The 13,666-nt window shown below is 34.3% G+C and overlaps 1 protein-coding gene across 3 annotated transcripts; it reads left to right on the top strand.

Moving 5' to 3' along the window:
- The first annotated feature begins 8,831 nt into the window (after positions 1–8,831).
- On the top strand, positions 8,832–13,341 carry LOC138703107 (uncharacterized). 3 transcript variants are annotated; one of them, XR_011332966.1, is made up of 6 exons: positions 8,832–9,125; positions 9,756–10,084; positions 10,164–10,319; positions 10,447–10,524; positions 11,408–11,476; positions 11,665–13,341. XR_011332966.1 is itself a non-coding variant. In XM_069830693.1 (6 exons), the coding sequence occupies exons 3-6, from the start codon at positions 10,223–10,225 to the stop codon at positions 11,793–11,795; spliced, it is 375 nt and encodes a 124-aa protein (XP_069686794.1). In that variant the 5' UTR covers positions 8,837–9,125; positions 9,756–10,084; positions 10,164–10,222; the 3' UTR covers positions 11,796–13,341. The 3 variants fall into 3 exon arrangements, 2 of the variants coding, with proteins under 2 accessions (XP_069686795.1, XP_069686794.1); XM_069830693.1 differs by having other exon boundaries at positions 8,837–9,125; XM_069830694.1 differs by lacking the exon at positions 9,756–10,084 and having other exon boundaries at positions 8,835–9,125.
- Positions 13,342–13,666: the final 325 nt, after the last annotated feature.

Raw genomic sequence — 13,666 nt, 5'->3', positions numbered from 1 at the left:
AATTACTTAATTGAATGAAACTTGACACTTCCACAGACTAACATTCCGTTGTCTTTTTCGCTGATAGTTTTGTATGTATGTATGTATGTATGTATGTATGTATGTATGTATGTATGTATGTATGTATGTATTTATTTATTTATTTATTTATTCACACTGCAAATGGCTATATACCCGGTGGCAGTGGTAACTAATTACACTCAATAATGACAATTAATAATAAACACAACTAATAAAAAACAAAAATTAATAATAATAATAATAATAATAATAATAATAATAATAATGAGCATCCTAAATCCTAATGACAGAAAGAAAACTTTTATCATCATTGTAGTTGTGTTAGGTTTATTCATCGTTTGTACCTTGTTATTGCTTAAAACTTTTATAAATAATAATAATAATAATAATAATAATAATAATAATAATAATAATAATAATAATAATAATATAACTTATAGCTTGATTCAGAGATTTTGGTCCCTGCAAAAAATAGTAGCAGTAGCAGTAGTGGTAGCAGTGGTGATAGTAGTGGTAGTCGTGGTGGTTGTAGTGGTAGTGGTGGTGGTTGTAGTGGTTATAGTGGTTGTAGTGGTAGTGGTGGTGGTTGTAGTGGTTGTAGTGGTGGTTGTAGTGATGGTAGTGGTAGTAGTCCTGGTTGTAGTGATGGTAGTGGTAGTAGTCCTACTTGTAGTAGTAGTAGTAGTAGTAGTACTTGTAGTAGTAGTAGTAGTAGTAGTACTTGTAGTAGTAGTAGTACTTGTAGTAGTAGTAGTACTTGTAGTAGTAGTAGTACTTGTAGTAGTAGTAGTAGTACTTGTAGTAGTAGTAGTAGTAGTAGTAGTACTTGTAGTAGTAGTAGTACTTGTAGTAGTAGTAGTACTTGTAGTAGTAGTAGTACTTGCAGTACTAGTAGTACTTGCAGTACTAGTAGTACTTGTAGTACTAGTAGTAGTAGTACTTGTAGTACTAGTAGTAGTAGTACTTGTAGTACTAGTAGTAGTAGTACTTGTAGTACTAGTAGTAGTAGTACTTGTAGTACTAGTACTTGTAGTACTTGTAGTACTAGTACTTGTAGTACTTGTAGTAGTAGTAGTAGTACTTGTAGTAGTAGTAGTAGTAGTAGTAGTACTTGTAGTAGTAGTAGTAGTATTAATAGTAGTAGTACTTGTAGTAGTAGTAATAGTAGTACTTGTAGTAGTAGTAGTATTAATAGTAGTACTTGTAGTAGCAGTAGTAGTAGCAGTACTACTAGCACTAGCAGTAGTAGTATTAGCAGTACTACTAGCACTAGTAGTGGTAGTAGTAGTAGTAGTAGTAGTTTCTCTTTCAGTCATCGAATATTAGAACAGTAAATATAAAGATGGCAGAAATACTGGAACAATATAATAATAATAATAATAATAATAATAATAATAATAATAATAATTACAACGAAATGAAAACAATATTAGTTGTACAGGACAATAAAATATTAGTAAATAAATATATATAAAAAAGATAGCCTATTTGTAATAATATTTATTATTATTATTATTATTATTATTATTATATTATCTGAATTTGAAAATAATTAAATGACTTTGAAATAGAAACAGTAGGTAATCATCACTAGACTTCGAATTTGAGGCACATACACTCAGAAGTATGTGCACACAGGATAAAGAAGTGTTTACATAGCACCTGCAATGTAGTCGTCTCCCATCATACGCACAATGTATTATTTGGATATTTTGAAAAAATAGGCCGAGCCAATGAATAATTAAATAAACTTTCGCCTGAAAGACAAAATGAAATATTGTGTTGGCCAGAATGGAATGTATTACCGTCACTGAAGTGTACAAACATAACATTTTCGTAGGTGTATAAAGAGTTATGGAGAGCATTACTATTTACAGTGGTAGTTTTAAAAATGTTTAGTAATAATAATAATAATAATAATAATAATAATAATAATAATAATAGGTTAATTAGTGTATTTATGCAATGAATGAGGAAAGGAACTGGCTATCCTACCTCATTATCTCCTGGTCTAGTTGCCTCGTAAGTGGTGCCATGTTGGTATCACTTGTTAGAATCAATCCTGTCTTCGGAGAGTAAACAAAGAAACAAACAAACAGCAATAGTTATAATAATAGTTGCGAATAATAATAATAATAATAATAATAATAATAATAATAATAATAAATAGTATTAATAGTGCTTTGTGTATACAAATTTTCAGATTTCTCCAGCTCTTTTATACCTATAATGAAAAATTACACATTTACTGGGCTTAAACTCAGGAAATAATGCACTCACTGGGTTCAAATTACGGACTGATATTTACCGGAAGAGGAGGATTGCGTGAACGAGTTTTTATATTTTTCCTGTAATTTTTATGCCTATAATAAAGAATTATATCTTCACGGGTCTCGAACTCAGGAAATAATGCATACACTGAGTTCAAATTACAAATTGACTAGTGGCTTATAGCAGCAACTACTGCTTCATAGAGATTGAAAACCACAATAAAATGCTGCTACTTTGATGATGATGATGATGGTGGTGGTGGTGGTGGTGGTGGTGGTGGTGGTGGTGGTGGTGGTGGTGGTGACACATTTCGTTCATTGGACTAATATCGTAATATGTAATACTGTCTTCATGCATAATTTCTTTCATTTCTTGAAATATTGTTACAAACATTATTTCTACATAATCGTTCAGGAGTTCTTGATGCAGTTATATTTCTAGAAGTTCTACGATGTTTTCTTGGTCGACCAGCTATACTCATAATAATAAACTAATAAAGAATAACTAAAGTCACAACGTAACAAGTAGTCTATTAATTTTTAAGTAACAGATAAAAACACACTTATATTGAAACACGAAAAAAATATGTGACAATTGAAAGATGAAAAAACCATTGTTATCGAGGTTTCGAAAAGCATGATATATGTGACGTCAATTTCTCGCATGTACAGAAGGCTTCGATAACTACATTTCTGATCGTTTTAAAGAAACTCGATGTTTTATTGTCTGAAATTTCATCATTTGAACCATAGCCTTTCCTGTAGGTCTACACAAAAGCCCCACAGTACTGACACCATTATGACCTTCAAAAACCTAACACAGCTGTATTACTAACTCAAATGAAGATAAAGTATGCTACATTTAAAGCCAGTATGTGAACCACGGCCCTCTGCACAACACTACGAAATGGACTGCAAGATGTCCTGACCTACGGTATACGATTTGCTGCGACTGACGCATATATATATATATATATATATATATATATATATTAGTTTAAAGGTTTTTATGAAATTCGCTACAAAACATTTCGATTTTCCCGCAATATTAATATTATTAGCTTTCAATTGAGACATCACACAACCTCATAGGAAGTAGGCCTATAGTTTTCATAAAATTTTCCGCCATTAAACATGTAGATATTTAGTGAAAAAGATGAATTGAGTATACTGTCTTAGTTTTCAAATTTTTCCAACAATTCCCTTACACCTATAATAACAAATTATACATTTACAAGTCTCGAACTCAGGAAGAAATGCCTTCACCCGTTTCAAACTGCAGACTGTTATTTATCAGAAGAGTTGCGTTGTGTATACAGGTTTTTAGATTTTTGCAGCAATTTTTATACCTATAATAAAATATATGTATGGGGCTCGAACTCAGGAACTCATTGTCTTCGAACTACTACTAATTATAATTTTTCGACCCTCGAACTCAGTAAACGTCATCGGCGATTCAGTAGATGAAACTGTAATCACTGCAACATAACTGCCGCCATTTATGTTCGGCTCTTGTAAAAATGAGTGTGTGTGTTTTTGTGTTTGTGTGTCCAATTCCTACCCACTTCCCTTACGTGATTCGGGTTTCGCCAACGGCACGTGGTGTTCCTATCCGTTCACCCATCCAAGTATTGACCAGGCGGAATTTTGCTTGACTTCGGTGATCGGACGAGAACTGGTATTTTCAGAATGTTATGGCTCTTACATTCGTTTTTTTTTTTTTCGTTCTTCGTAACTCTATAGCATCTATTATATGTTTTATGGTTGTGCTAGCAGATGGAGTTACTTGTCAACAATGTGACGCTGAAACGTGTGTTGAGGTTACTGCCCAGCGACAGTCCTGATGTATTTTATATTTTTGATGATTGGTTAATTAATATTAACCCGGGACACTCACAATCGCACTCATACAAATTTCTAGACTCTAGACACCCAGGTAATTTTCCTTCTTGAAGAAAAATTCACCGAGAGCTGGGCCCGGGAATCGAACCCAAGTCCTCTAGATCTGTAAGCCAGCATGCTGACCAACAGACAACGGAGGCAGTCTATAAGTACTAAGCTGGACAAAAAGTGCAATTTCTCCCACATTTTATTACATGGGTAGATAATTTAAATAAATCTCATTTGATAGAGAAATATATGAGTACCTGACCCTATGAAAGGAATATACTATATATGTAACATAACATTTGCAACACTTGCATAATTTTTATCTCTTGCGCATAGTACGCTTAGTCTAATATTACTATATAAACACGAAGTATACTGTACAGTTTGGTCAGCCAGGTCTGATGCGTGAGCTTGTTCAACATCTTTGGGGTACGTCGTGCGATCTGGGAGACATATAATGTAGCCCAGGTTAGCCCTTCCTTGTGGTGGAGATCATCTTGAGTCCTTTCTAAGCCACGCGAGACCTGCGCTGACTTTTTCTTCTTCGATGTTTTATTTTTAATGAAAGACTGTCCGAACGATGGGGAAAACATAACCGGTCGATGATGGAACTTTGAAAGTAAAATTTGCAAAGTGTATATTAATATATTGAATTGGTGCATAACGTGGTTCTTTTCTGTACTTTCATTCATAGTACTGCAGTAACACAAACAAGCGAACGCTAGAAAAACGAAGGAACTTGTGCACCAAGTCAATAGGAATATGATACTACTGATAATATTACTACGTAGTAGTAACACAGTGTAATAGTCATCAACTTAGGTGCTGTTTCGAGGTATTAAGGGCATCCTCGAGCAAGCAATTCAGCGTGTGCAAGATCCAAAGATACTGTGCTGTATAATGCGTAACAGAAAACACAAACTCATTAAATATGAGAATAAAAAAAACATTATACCTACGTAAAATCAGAAATTTTTATACAGATTTGAGGCAAATGTCGTGCACAAATGTTCACAAAGCAATTTTATATAGAGTATGTTGTAATGTCCCGCCCCGTGGCGTTCTGGTCTAAAGTCTAAGGCATCCTGCCTAGGACTCGGGTTACGGAATGCGAGCTGGTCCGAATCGCCATGGGGGAAGAAATTTTCTCATGAAATATCGGCCAGTGTATGGGACCGGTGCCCACCTAGCATCGTGATGCACTTGGGGAGCTACGGTAGGTAGCGAAATCCGGTTGCGAAAGCCAGCTATAACGGCTGTGGGGATCATCGTGCTAACCACACAATACCTCCATTCTGGTTGGATGATCGTCCACTTCCACGTCGGCATGTGGGCGTGATGCCAGCAGCCGGCTGGTTCGGTCTGGGCCCTTCACGGGCTGTAACGCCACTGTTTATTATGTTATAATGTTAAGCCAAAATCCGAAAGGTTGCTGATTGGAAAAAGGAATATCCAGTAATTGTATATTTGTTCAATTTATTTTGACTGCATCTTTCTAGTCAATTAATAAGATGTCATAGCTCCTTACTCATAGTAATTACACTATTAACGATTTCATATAAGAATAATATTGTTGCGCGAACAATCTTCTACCGCAAGGTTATTGAAGTTAGGCCTACATAATGAAATTCCTTTAATAATTCAATATACAAGTAAGAAATGTTAGTAATTACTACCATATTTATTTTTTTTAAATACACATATCGGAGGAAACGCGTCTCAATTTGTTTCTATATATGGTAATTAATAATTATTTTTATGTAAGGGTGACAACATAATTGAAGTATATTCAAATGTTCTATATATTAAACTGTTATAAAGTAATTTAAAAATATATTCATCCTGAAAATATTTCTTGAATTACGTAAAAGAAATCCTGGTTGTCCATATACTTCATCTATTATTTCATAATTTGGTTTTCAGAATTTAACTGATGAAATATAAGCGTAACATAAACTAGAGAATTAATACAATACATCGTGGGGTTTCTGCGAAAACCCCATAACTCCATTTTTCTAAGTTTTGAGAAAAACGGAGTTGAAGATTTAGCAATATAAAAAAATAGAAATATGTAAGTGGCAATAATTTATTTGAAACAAATGCAAATCTAGTCTTTCAGGTAAGGCTCCCTGTAAAGCAGATTTCAATAATTTATAGGGAAAAATTGTTCCAGGGCCGGGTATCGATCCTGGGACCTCTGGTTGAACGTACCAGCGCTCTGCCAACTGAGCTACTCGGGAACTCCACCCGACACTGTCTCAACTTCTCCCTTTATATCCACACAACTCGCGTGGGCTGACGAAACGCCAGAGACCCACATCGAGTGCACACAATCTCTGTGTGACTTGAATTGTGGTTTTCTGTTAGCGTACACAGTGACGTATATATTATGCAAATCTAGTCTTTCAGGTAAGGCTCCCTGTAATGCAGATTTCAATAATTTCAAGTGAGAAGTTGAGACAGTGTCGGGTGGAGTTCCCGGGTAGCTCAGTTGGCAGAGCGTTGGTACGTTCAACCAGAGGTCCCAGGATCGATACCCGGCCCTGGAACAATTCTTCCCTTGAAATTATTGAAAGAAATGTTTCTAACAACACTATCTAAATGAAATATGGCGTTCATATAACATATCTGAACATTCAACTACATTAATTACCAATTAATGAGAAGAATATGTAAAAAATATGGACTTTGTGGATCTTCCCGGACAAACAATTGTAGGATTTCTTAAGGAGAAAACAATTATTAATACTCGCAATCTCAGATGTCCGAGATAAAGAGAATATATTCCAGCAAGCTGATAGAAATCAGAGAACGTGATAAAAGTAAACTTAGTTCAAATACCGTTTGAAAACACATCTTGGTTCAGCGGGAGTCCTCGGACCAGAGATTGTTAACCGCTAAAGTATACTATTGTAATATCGTATTTCATTCTTATGTAATTTTTATAAGAATACAATGCTATTAGTGGTTGCTAGTGAAACTGCTTTCAAGATGTCAGTAATAAGTGATAATTGTCTTTACGTTCTGTACGTGAAGCGATGTGTACAAGACAAAAGTGATATCAGAGTTACTGGTACTTGTGCGTGTAGAAGTTTAACATGACAGCATATTAACATTATAATTCGGTCTTTTTTATTGAGAAATAAATGAGCCGGGGTTACCACAGCACTGTTGTTACATAATGAATTAACATTGTACAATAAAGAAGTATAGTCTATATAAGTACATAAGATGCTATATACTCACAGTCAGTGAAGCTTATTTAAAAATTCTTTAGCAGATATTACGTTTTCTTTGTAATTTGATTAATTTTCTCAATGTGTCTTTCATAAAATAATAAATACTTAATTTATATGAAACATCTTTTATTTATGTCGATGTGCATTGATACATGGCTTATCTATCGATATACAAGGTGATTCACGAGGATTTCCCGTCACTTATTTCTGAAAACATTCTGAGCAAAAAAAAAAGTCATATAAATACTTGACCTAATCTCAACATTTTCAGAGTTACACTAATTTGAAGTTGTTAATAAAATACCGTTTTTCTTAAATTTTAACGGTAGATAGAGAATGAACTATTCAGAAATATCATTTCTTTAATTGGCTAGTTTCCGAAGCTAAAAATGTGTTGGTAATTGCTTTTTATAGATTTTATTTTTGAATTGTTAACTAAAAATTCATTGTTACAAATCATACGACTTTAGAAACTTGATTCCTTACAGTTTAATTATGCATCCTAATGTACAGTCTTGAAGAATTTACAAAAACAGCGTGATTCGTAACAATTGTTCTGATAAATGCATAAAAATGTAATTTTATAGTTAAAAATCGGGGGGGGGGGGGAGAAATTCTGTACGAAGCAACTATGGAATTCACAACACATTTTTAGCTTCAGAATACTAGCTAATTAAAGAAATGATACTCCTGAATAGTTCATTCTTTATCTGTAATATTCTTTTATATTTAAAACTAAAGAATAATGGTATTTTACAAACAACTTCAAATTAGTGTAGCTCTGAAAATATTGAGATTAGGACAAATGAAGGATACACAGGAAAAACGATCAACGTCCATCAAAAATCGAAATTGAGTTAATAATGCTATCTTATATTGGAAAGGAAGTACTCTCATGTGGTCTAGCTAGTAATAAGAAATAATCGTTCTTGGCATTCCACTACGCCAATTTCTATTAAATACACACATAACAAAGTATTAAGTGCTTAAACTTTAAAATTCGTTTCTCTCGAAACTTTCTAAAATGGACCTTGATCGTTATTCCCGTGTACCCTTCAAATGTTTATATGACATTTTTTGCTAAGAATGTCTTCGGAAATAAGCTTCGTAAGAGACGGTAAATCCTCGTAAATCACCCTATATATCGATACGTATCTATATTTTTTTATGTCTCATATCTCATTGTTATGAACCGGATTTATGGGTTTTTGCCTATTTTTTTGCCTTACTTCTAAACTAATAATTTATTAGATAATTATCCGAATCATTGTCATAAGAATCATATGTAAATTCTGTTGAACCTGAAAAAAAAAATCTAAATTGGATCTAAAAAAAAAAAGAATCTAAATAATAATTAGTATTTATTTTTCTATATTTACTGCGTTTTATATAGCTATCATGGATAAATATATAATAGGATGCGAAACTGCGGACAGCACGATCTAGATGCGGTATTCTGAAATAAGGTGATCAGCGCCCGGCGTCGTAGGTGGTAAATCATAGAACTACGTGAGGACCAGCGTTCTCCACTCTCCGATACGAAGTAGTCAGAACGTTGGCCGATGACTAGCCAACAGCGTTATGAAGGCAAGATGGATTCCAGAAAAATGCGAAAGATTCGAGGAAGATGCTCAGCGCCTGGATGCAAGACTGTTAATACTGTGGGAGGGAAGCATTTTTTCTATTTTCCTCAGGAACCTATGAGGTAAGCTTTAGTATTATTATTGTGTCCTGTGTAGCCTAAACCTTACACTTGAAAACAATGTACTTTTTGGTGAAGTAGGTTAGACGAGCTGTGCATTGCTTTCTGCTAATTTATTTAGGATTATAGTAGGAGTATAAATTTAGATGGTTCCGAAATTCAGTCAAACTGTAACGAAATGTGAAATATTGACGAAAAAGAGCAAGAAGGCTGAAAATGAAACCTCGTAAACCTGAATTGTAGCATTAGGCCACATGGCTGCAAACTAAAACCACGTGGTTTTTAGTATAAACATGTCACAGTTATGGAAAATAAAATTATGCCTTCTTTGATGTAGTTAGCCATTCTGGAGAAATTCTCAATCATGTGTAGTAATAATAATAATAATAATAATAATAATAATAATAATAATAATAAGCTTAGGCCTAATATTTAATTTAGTTTGTACCCAATATCTCTTGCTGCTACCAGTTTTCCTATGGTCACTCACCACCTAGTGATGCGCATTAGACATCTCTTAAAATAACACAAATGCAGCAGATGACTTATTATTTTTTTCCCCAATTTTTGCATGATTTCTATTCAATATTTCTTCTACTTTATCTCATTAGTAATTATAATCCATTGCTTTAGGTGTTGGAAGTGGCTCCGATTTTGTGGGCTAGAGGACCGGTATCGAGTTGCCGCAGATGCCACACACAGGTTGAGAATCTGCATGGACCACTTCATTGAGTCTGACTATTATAGCTCTTCACAAAAAGTGATACTTAAGCAAACTGCAGTGCCCACTGTTCATGCTAATGGATTAGTGGTGCCATCAAACCCTAAAATCTGGAGCCCACCATCTAGACCAGTTATGCTTCGAGCGACCTTATCACCGGGGTCTACCCCAACTTTCAGGCATCAAAAGACTTTGCGGACGTATGCTAGGAGGGCGAAGATTGATTCTGCAGCTGCTGAAGGTAATTAGTACACTAGCAATGTTTTTATGTCATTCATGTTTAAAATTTCCGATTTCATTACTCTTTTCTTTATTTTCAGGTACGCGTAGTCTCATAGGTTTACAAGCTGCAACTGAGTAGGCTGCAGGCTTGGCAGCTATGCCTCAAACAATTCCTGCTCCTATGAGTACTCCAGCTTCAAAGATTACTGCTTCGACGGCATATGCCGGAATGAATAAAGATGCATGCCAACAAGGTAATTATTCCACTTAGTCAAGTTTATGGATTTCAAGGAATGCCTTAGTTTCTCAACAGCTGTTCTTACATTACATGTTTCAAAATACATAATTAATTATGTTTCTTTTTTTTTGTGATTATTACAGGGAACAGTATGATTGGTGAACAGCTGAGGGGCTATCAGCAACCATCGTTCCTATTCAATGTGGTTCCCACAGCTGAAGGTAAGCGATACTGTCTTGTGAGCCTGGTAACATGCTAGTAATCATTTAAGTTAATTGCCCCCTGCCATATGTCTGCAGTTTTCATACTTCATTCTTTTACAGTAGCGAATAATAACAAATCCTCTTAACTACAGGGCAGGGTGTTTATCTTGTTATATATCGATCGTCCAGTTCAAAAGTGCGACAACTCAAAAATTGCCATTTTTTAGTTATTTATACTACTGAAAGCCCCTTTCGGAGCTCTTGCCGATTCAATATTGAGATAAGTCATATTTACAACCAAAAAGAATAAAAACGAAATAAACTGCTTTAGAAGTAATTATAACTATGGACTTTATTAATTCATTATTACTACATTTCGAAATCTATTAATAATGAACTGGAAGATCGTGATATACTCGTCCTGAATACTGACTCAATTCTAATTGTCGTGGTTATGAACCACAAATCTGTCCCTTTTTAGGGGATTTATTTGAAACTTTCAACTGAAGATATCTCAAAACTTGTTTTTTTTTTTAGTTGTCGCACTTTTGAACCAGACGATCGATATTGCAACTGATATCCTGACACACGAAGTACACTAGCATTCCCTCTTACTGACTTCTCTTTAATATCCCAACACCTCTACTGATTATCCCTTTCTGTTAGTGTCAGTTGTCCTCTATAGCCCAGCCTATTAACAAAAAAATATTTTATATTACATTACAACAAACAATTCAGATTAACACAATCAAATTTGTTGCAGCATTAAACTTTTGGATTGTTACTATTACTTAACATTTATATGAGTTATAATTTGTACAGTTAAGAGCAGTTTGAAATGAATGGAGCACAAAGTCTGTTCAATTCTTGCTTCAATTTAATTTATCATTTATTTCCTTAGATACTGACATGAATACATCCAAGATGGAACAGTTTCCTTCAGCTTCAGCTACACCTCCTTCCAAACTTGGTAAATATTGATCACATTTTGATGTATTGTCAATTTTGTAGTATGTTATATAGCCTATCCATAGCTTGCATGCCTTTTGTTAGGCCTACATTAACTTAACAAGGCTAAAGGTGTTGTCACGTTTCATTTTTTATTTAAAATAGTTCCCAGCAATTAGATTAATCTGAAGTTAATTTCGTAATCTTTAGGTCCTGGTGTTGCAAAACGAAAACTTTTCTCGAGTCCTCACTTCTCATCTTCACCCAGGAGCAACAAACTAAAAATGGCAGCTCTGAAAGCAAAGGTGAAGAGACTGGAGAAAAAATTGCAGTGTCTTTAAAGTAGTGTAAATAGCTCATATTGTGTGTAACAAAAAGGTATAATATCATATTGGTGGAAAGTTCATAGCTTTTTTTATTATTTTTTTAAATTTTTATTTATTTATTTATTTTTTGCCCCAGAAAAAAATGTTTTTAGCAAATGTTAAATATATTGTGTAATTGTAGGGAGCAAAGTTACAGTATGTGGTACATGTGTGTGTATGTAAGAGAGATATTTGACTTTGGAAGTTGGGGGTTAACATACCTTCAGTTCACCTAGTAAACTTTTTTGCCCAACATAATGCAAGTAAGTGATGCAGCTCATGTATTTCACTCTGACCCTCAGTACATACAACATTTTTGTATACGTTACCGTTATGTGTATGCCAAACAACAATGTCTAAGAACCTTAGATGTGATCCTAGAAAAGTGTTCTAAAATGTGTTGCAAAATAGTAGATAGTAATATGACAGTTTCAATTATCAAACATTTTTTTGTAGTATCTGAAATCCGATTAATGTAATATGTACCTAGTCAGCGATGTATGCAACGGAGGGGAGAAAGGAATTGGCCACTCTTACTCATTACCTCCTGCTCTGATTGTCCCATGAGTGTTACTTGTAGGGTCCAAACCTGTTTTTGGACAGTTGACTAACCAATAGTTGATGGGTCCAGGCAGAGAAGGGGACAAACCATAAATTTCGATACGTAGGATATCTCATTGGAATGTGAAGAAATATGTTCTGACTAAACTATATGACAACACATTATTCAAATGGTATCATTTACATCTGTAAACGAGCACAGATGGCAGAGCATTCCAAAATATAAATATATAGATGTGGCTTTTTCTCTTATCCGACTGGGCCCCACAATTTCAATTATTCAATTTGTTGTATAGACTTTACCAATGTACTGCACACTAAATATGTAAGTGTATCTGTGTGTATAGGATTACCAGATGTTCTGGATTTCGCTTGACATGTCCTGAATCCTGCCAGGGTTCGTAAAAATCAGAAATTGTCCTGCTTTTCTTTCTTGCCAATTCCCAATGGACAAAAGAGAGTAACTATTGAGTTGGGGTCCATTAGAGGAATTATGTTTGTAAAATTCTTGCTCAAACAAGTCGAGTCACCAGAGAAGTATTAACAATCCGAAAATTAAATAAGGTAAAAGCTAATTTAGAATCCGTATACTTCAATTCTATTCATGATAATAGTTTTGTATCAGTTTTATTGTACAAAGACAAACAAATTACCTAATTATATAACAGAATGTAAAAAGACGTCACGTCAAGTATCAAGTTAGTCTATTATGCCCTGCTTTTATATGGAAAATTCTTTTTCATTTAAAATGACCTGCTTTTAAATTGTTACAATCTGGTAACCCTAGTGCACATGTAGTGTATGTTAAACAGTGATATGATGGACCTTGTCAAAATTGTGTCGTTGAATGTATTGTAAAATAGTATACAGTAATATAGTAATTTCAATTATGTAACTAGTTTTTGCAGACTTAAAGTGCACTATACACTATTACCTAAAGAATAAAATCCCAATTATCTAACCTTGTTTTCTTTTATTTTCTGTCCCTGTTTGGCTGTATTTTAATTAGTTACATTATAAGGTAGTGTAAAATAGACCGTCTCTTCCAACTATTGGCTCCAATAACAATTTTCAGTGAAAGATGATGTGAGGAATAAAAATTTTAAAGTTTTACTTTAAATTGAGGGTTTGGGGCGGGGGGGGGGAGGAGGAATATTTACTGCATATAGTTCAACTTTTCGCCGCCAGGCGCGCTGCTAGATACGCGGAGTAATTAGTTATTATTTTCGCTACTTGGGTGCGCTGCTGGATGCACGGAGTAGTTACTCTTTTCGCTACTTGGTGCG

The sequence above is a fragment of the Periplaneta americana genome, chromosome 7, assembly GCF_040183065.1.
Source record: "Periplaneta americana isolate PAMFEO1 chromosome 7, P.americana_PAMFEO1_priV1, whole genome shotgun sequence".
NCBI lineage: Eukaryota > Metazoa > Arthropoda > Insecta > Blattodea > Blattidae > Periplaneta > Periplaneta americana.
The sequence above is the reverse complement of the archived record's forward strand: the minus strand, read 5'-3'. Positions and strand labels throughout refer to the sequence as shown.

Bases quoted from the DNA above. Each gene is read 5' to 3' on its own strand.
- LOC138703107 (XM_069830694.1), top strand. From the start codon at position 10,223: ATGCCTCAAACAATTCCTGCTCCTATGAGTACTCCAGCTTCAAAGATT. The intron at 10,525-11,407 runs GTAAGCGATACT...TTATTTCCTTAG, and splicing joins TGTGGTTCCCACAGCTGAAG to ATACTGACATGAATACATCC. The intron at 11,477-11,664 runs GTAAATATTGAT...CGTAATCTTTAG, and splicing joins TACACCTCCTTCCAAACTTG to GTCCTGGTGTTGCAAAACGA.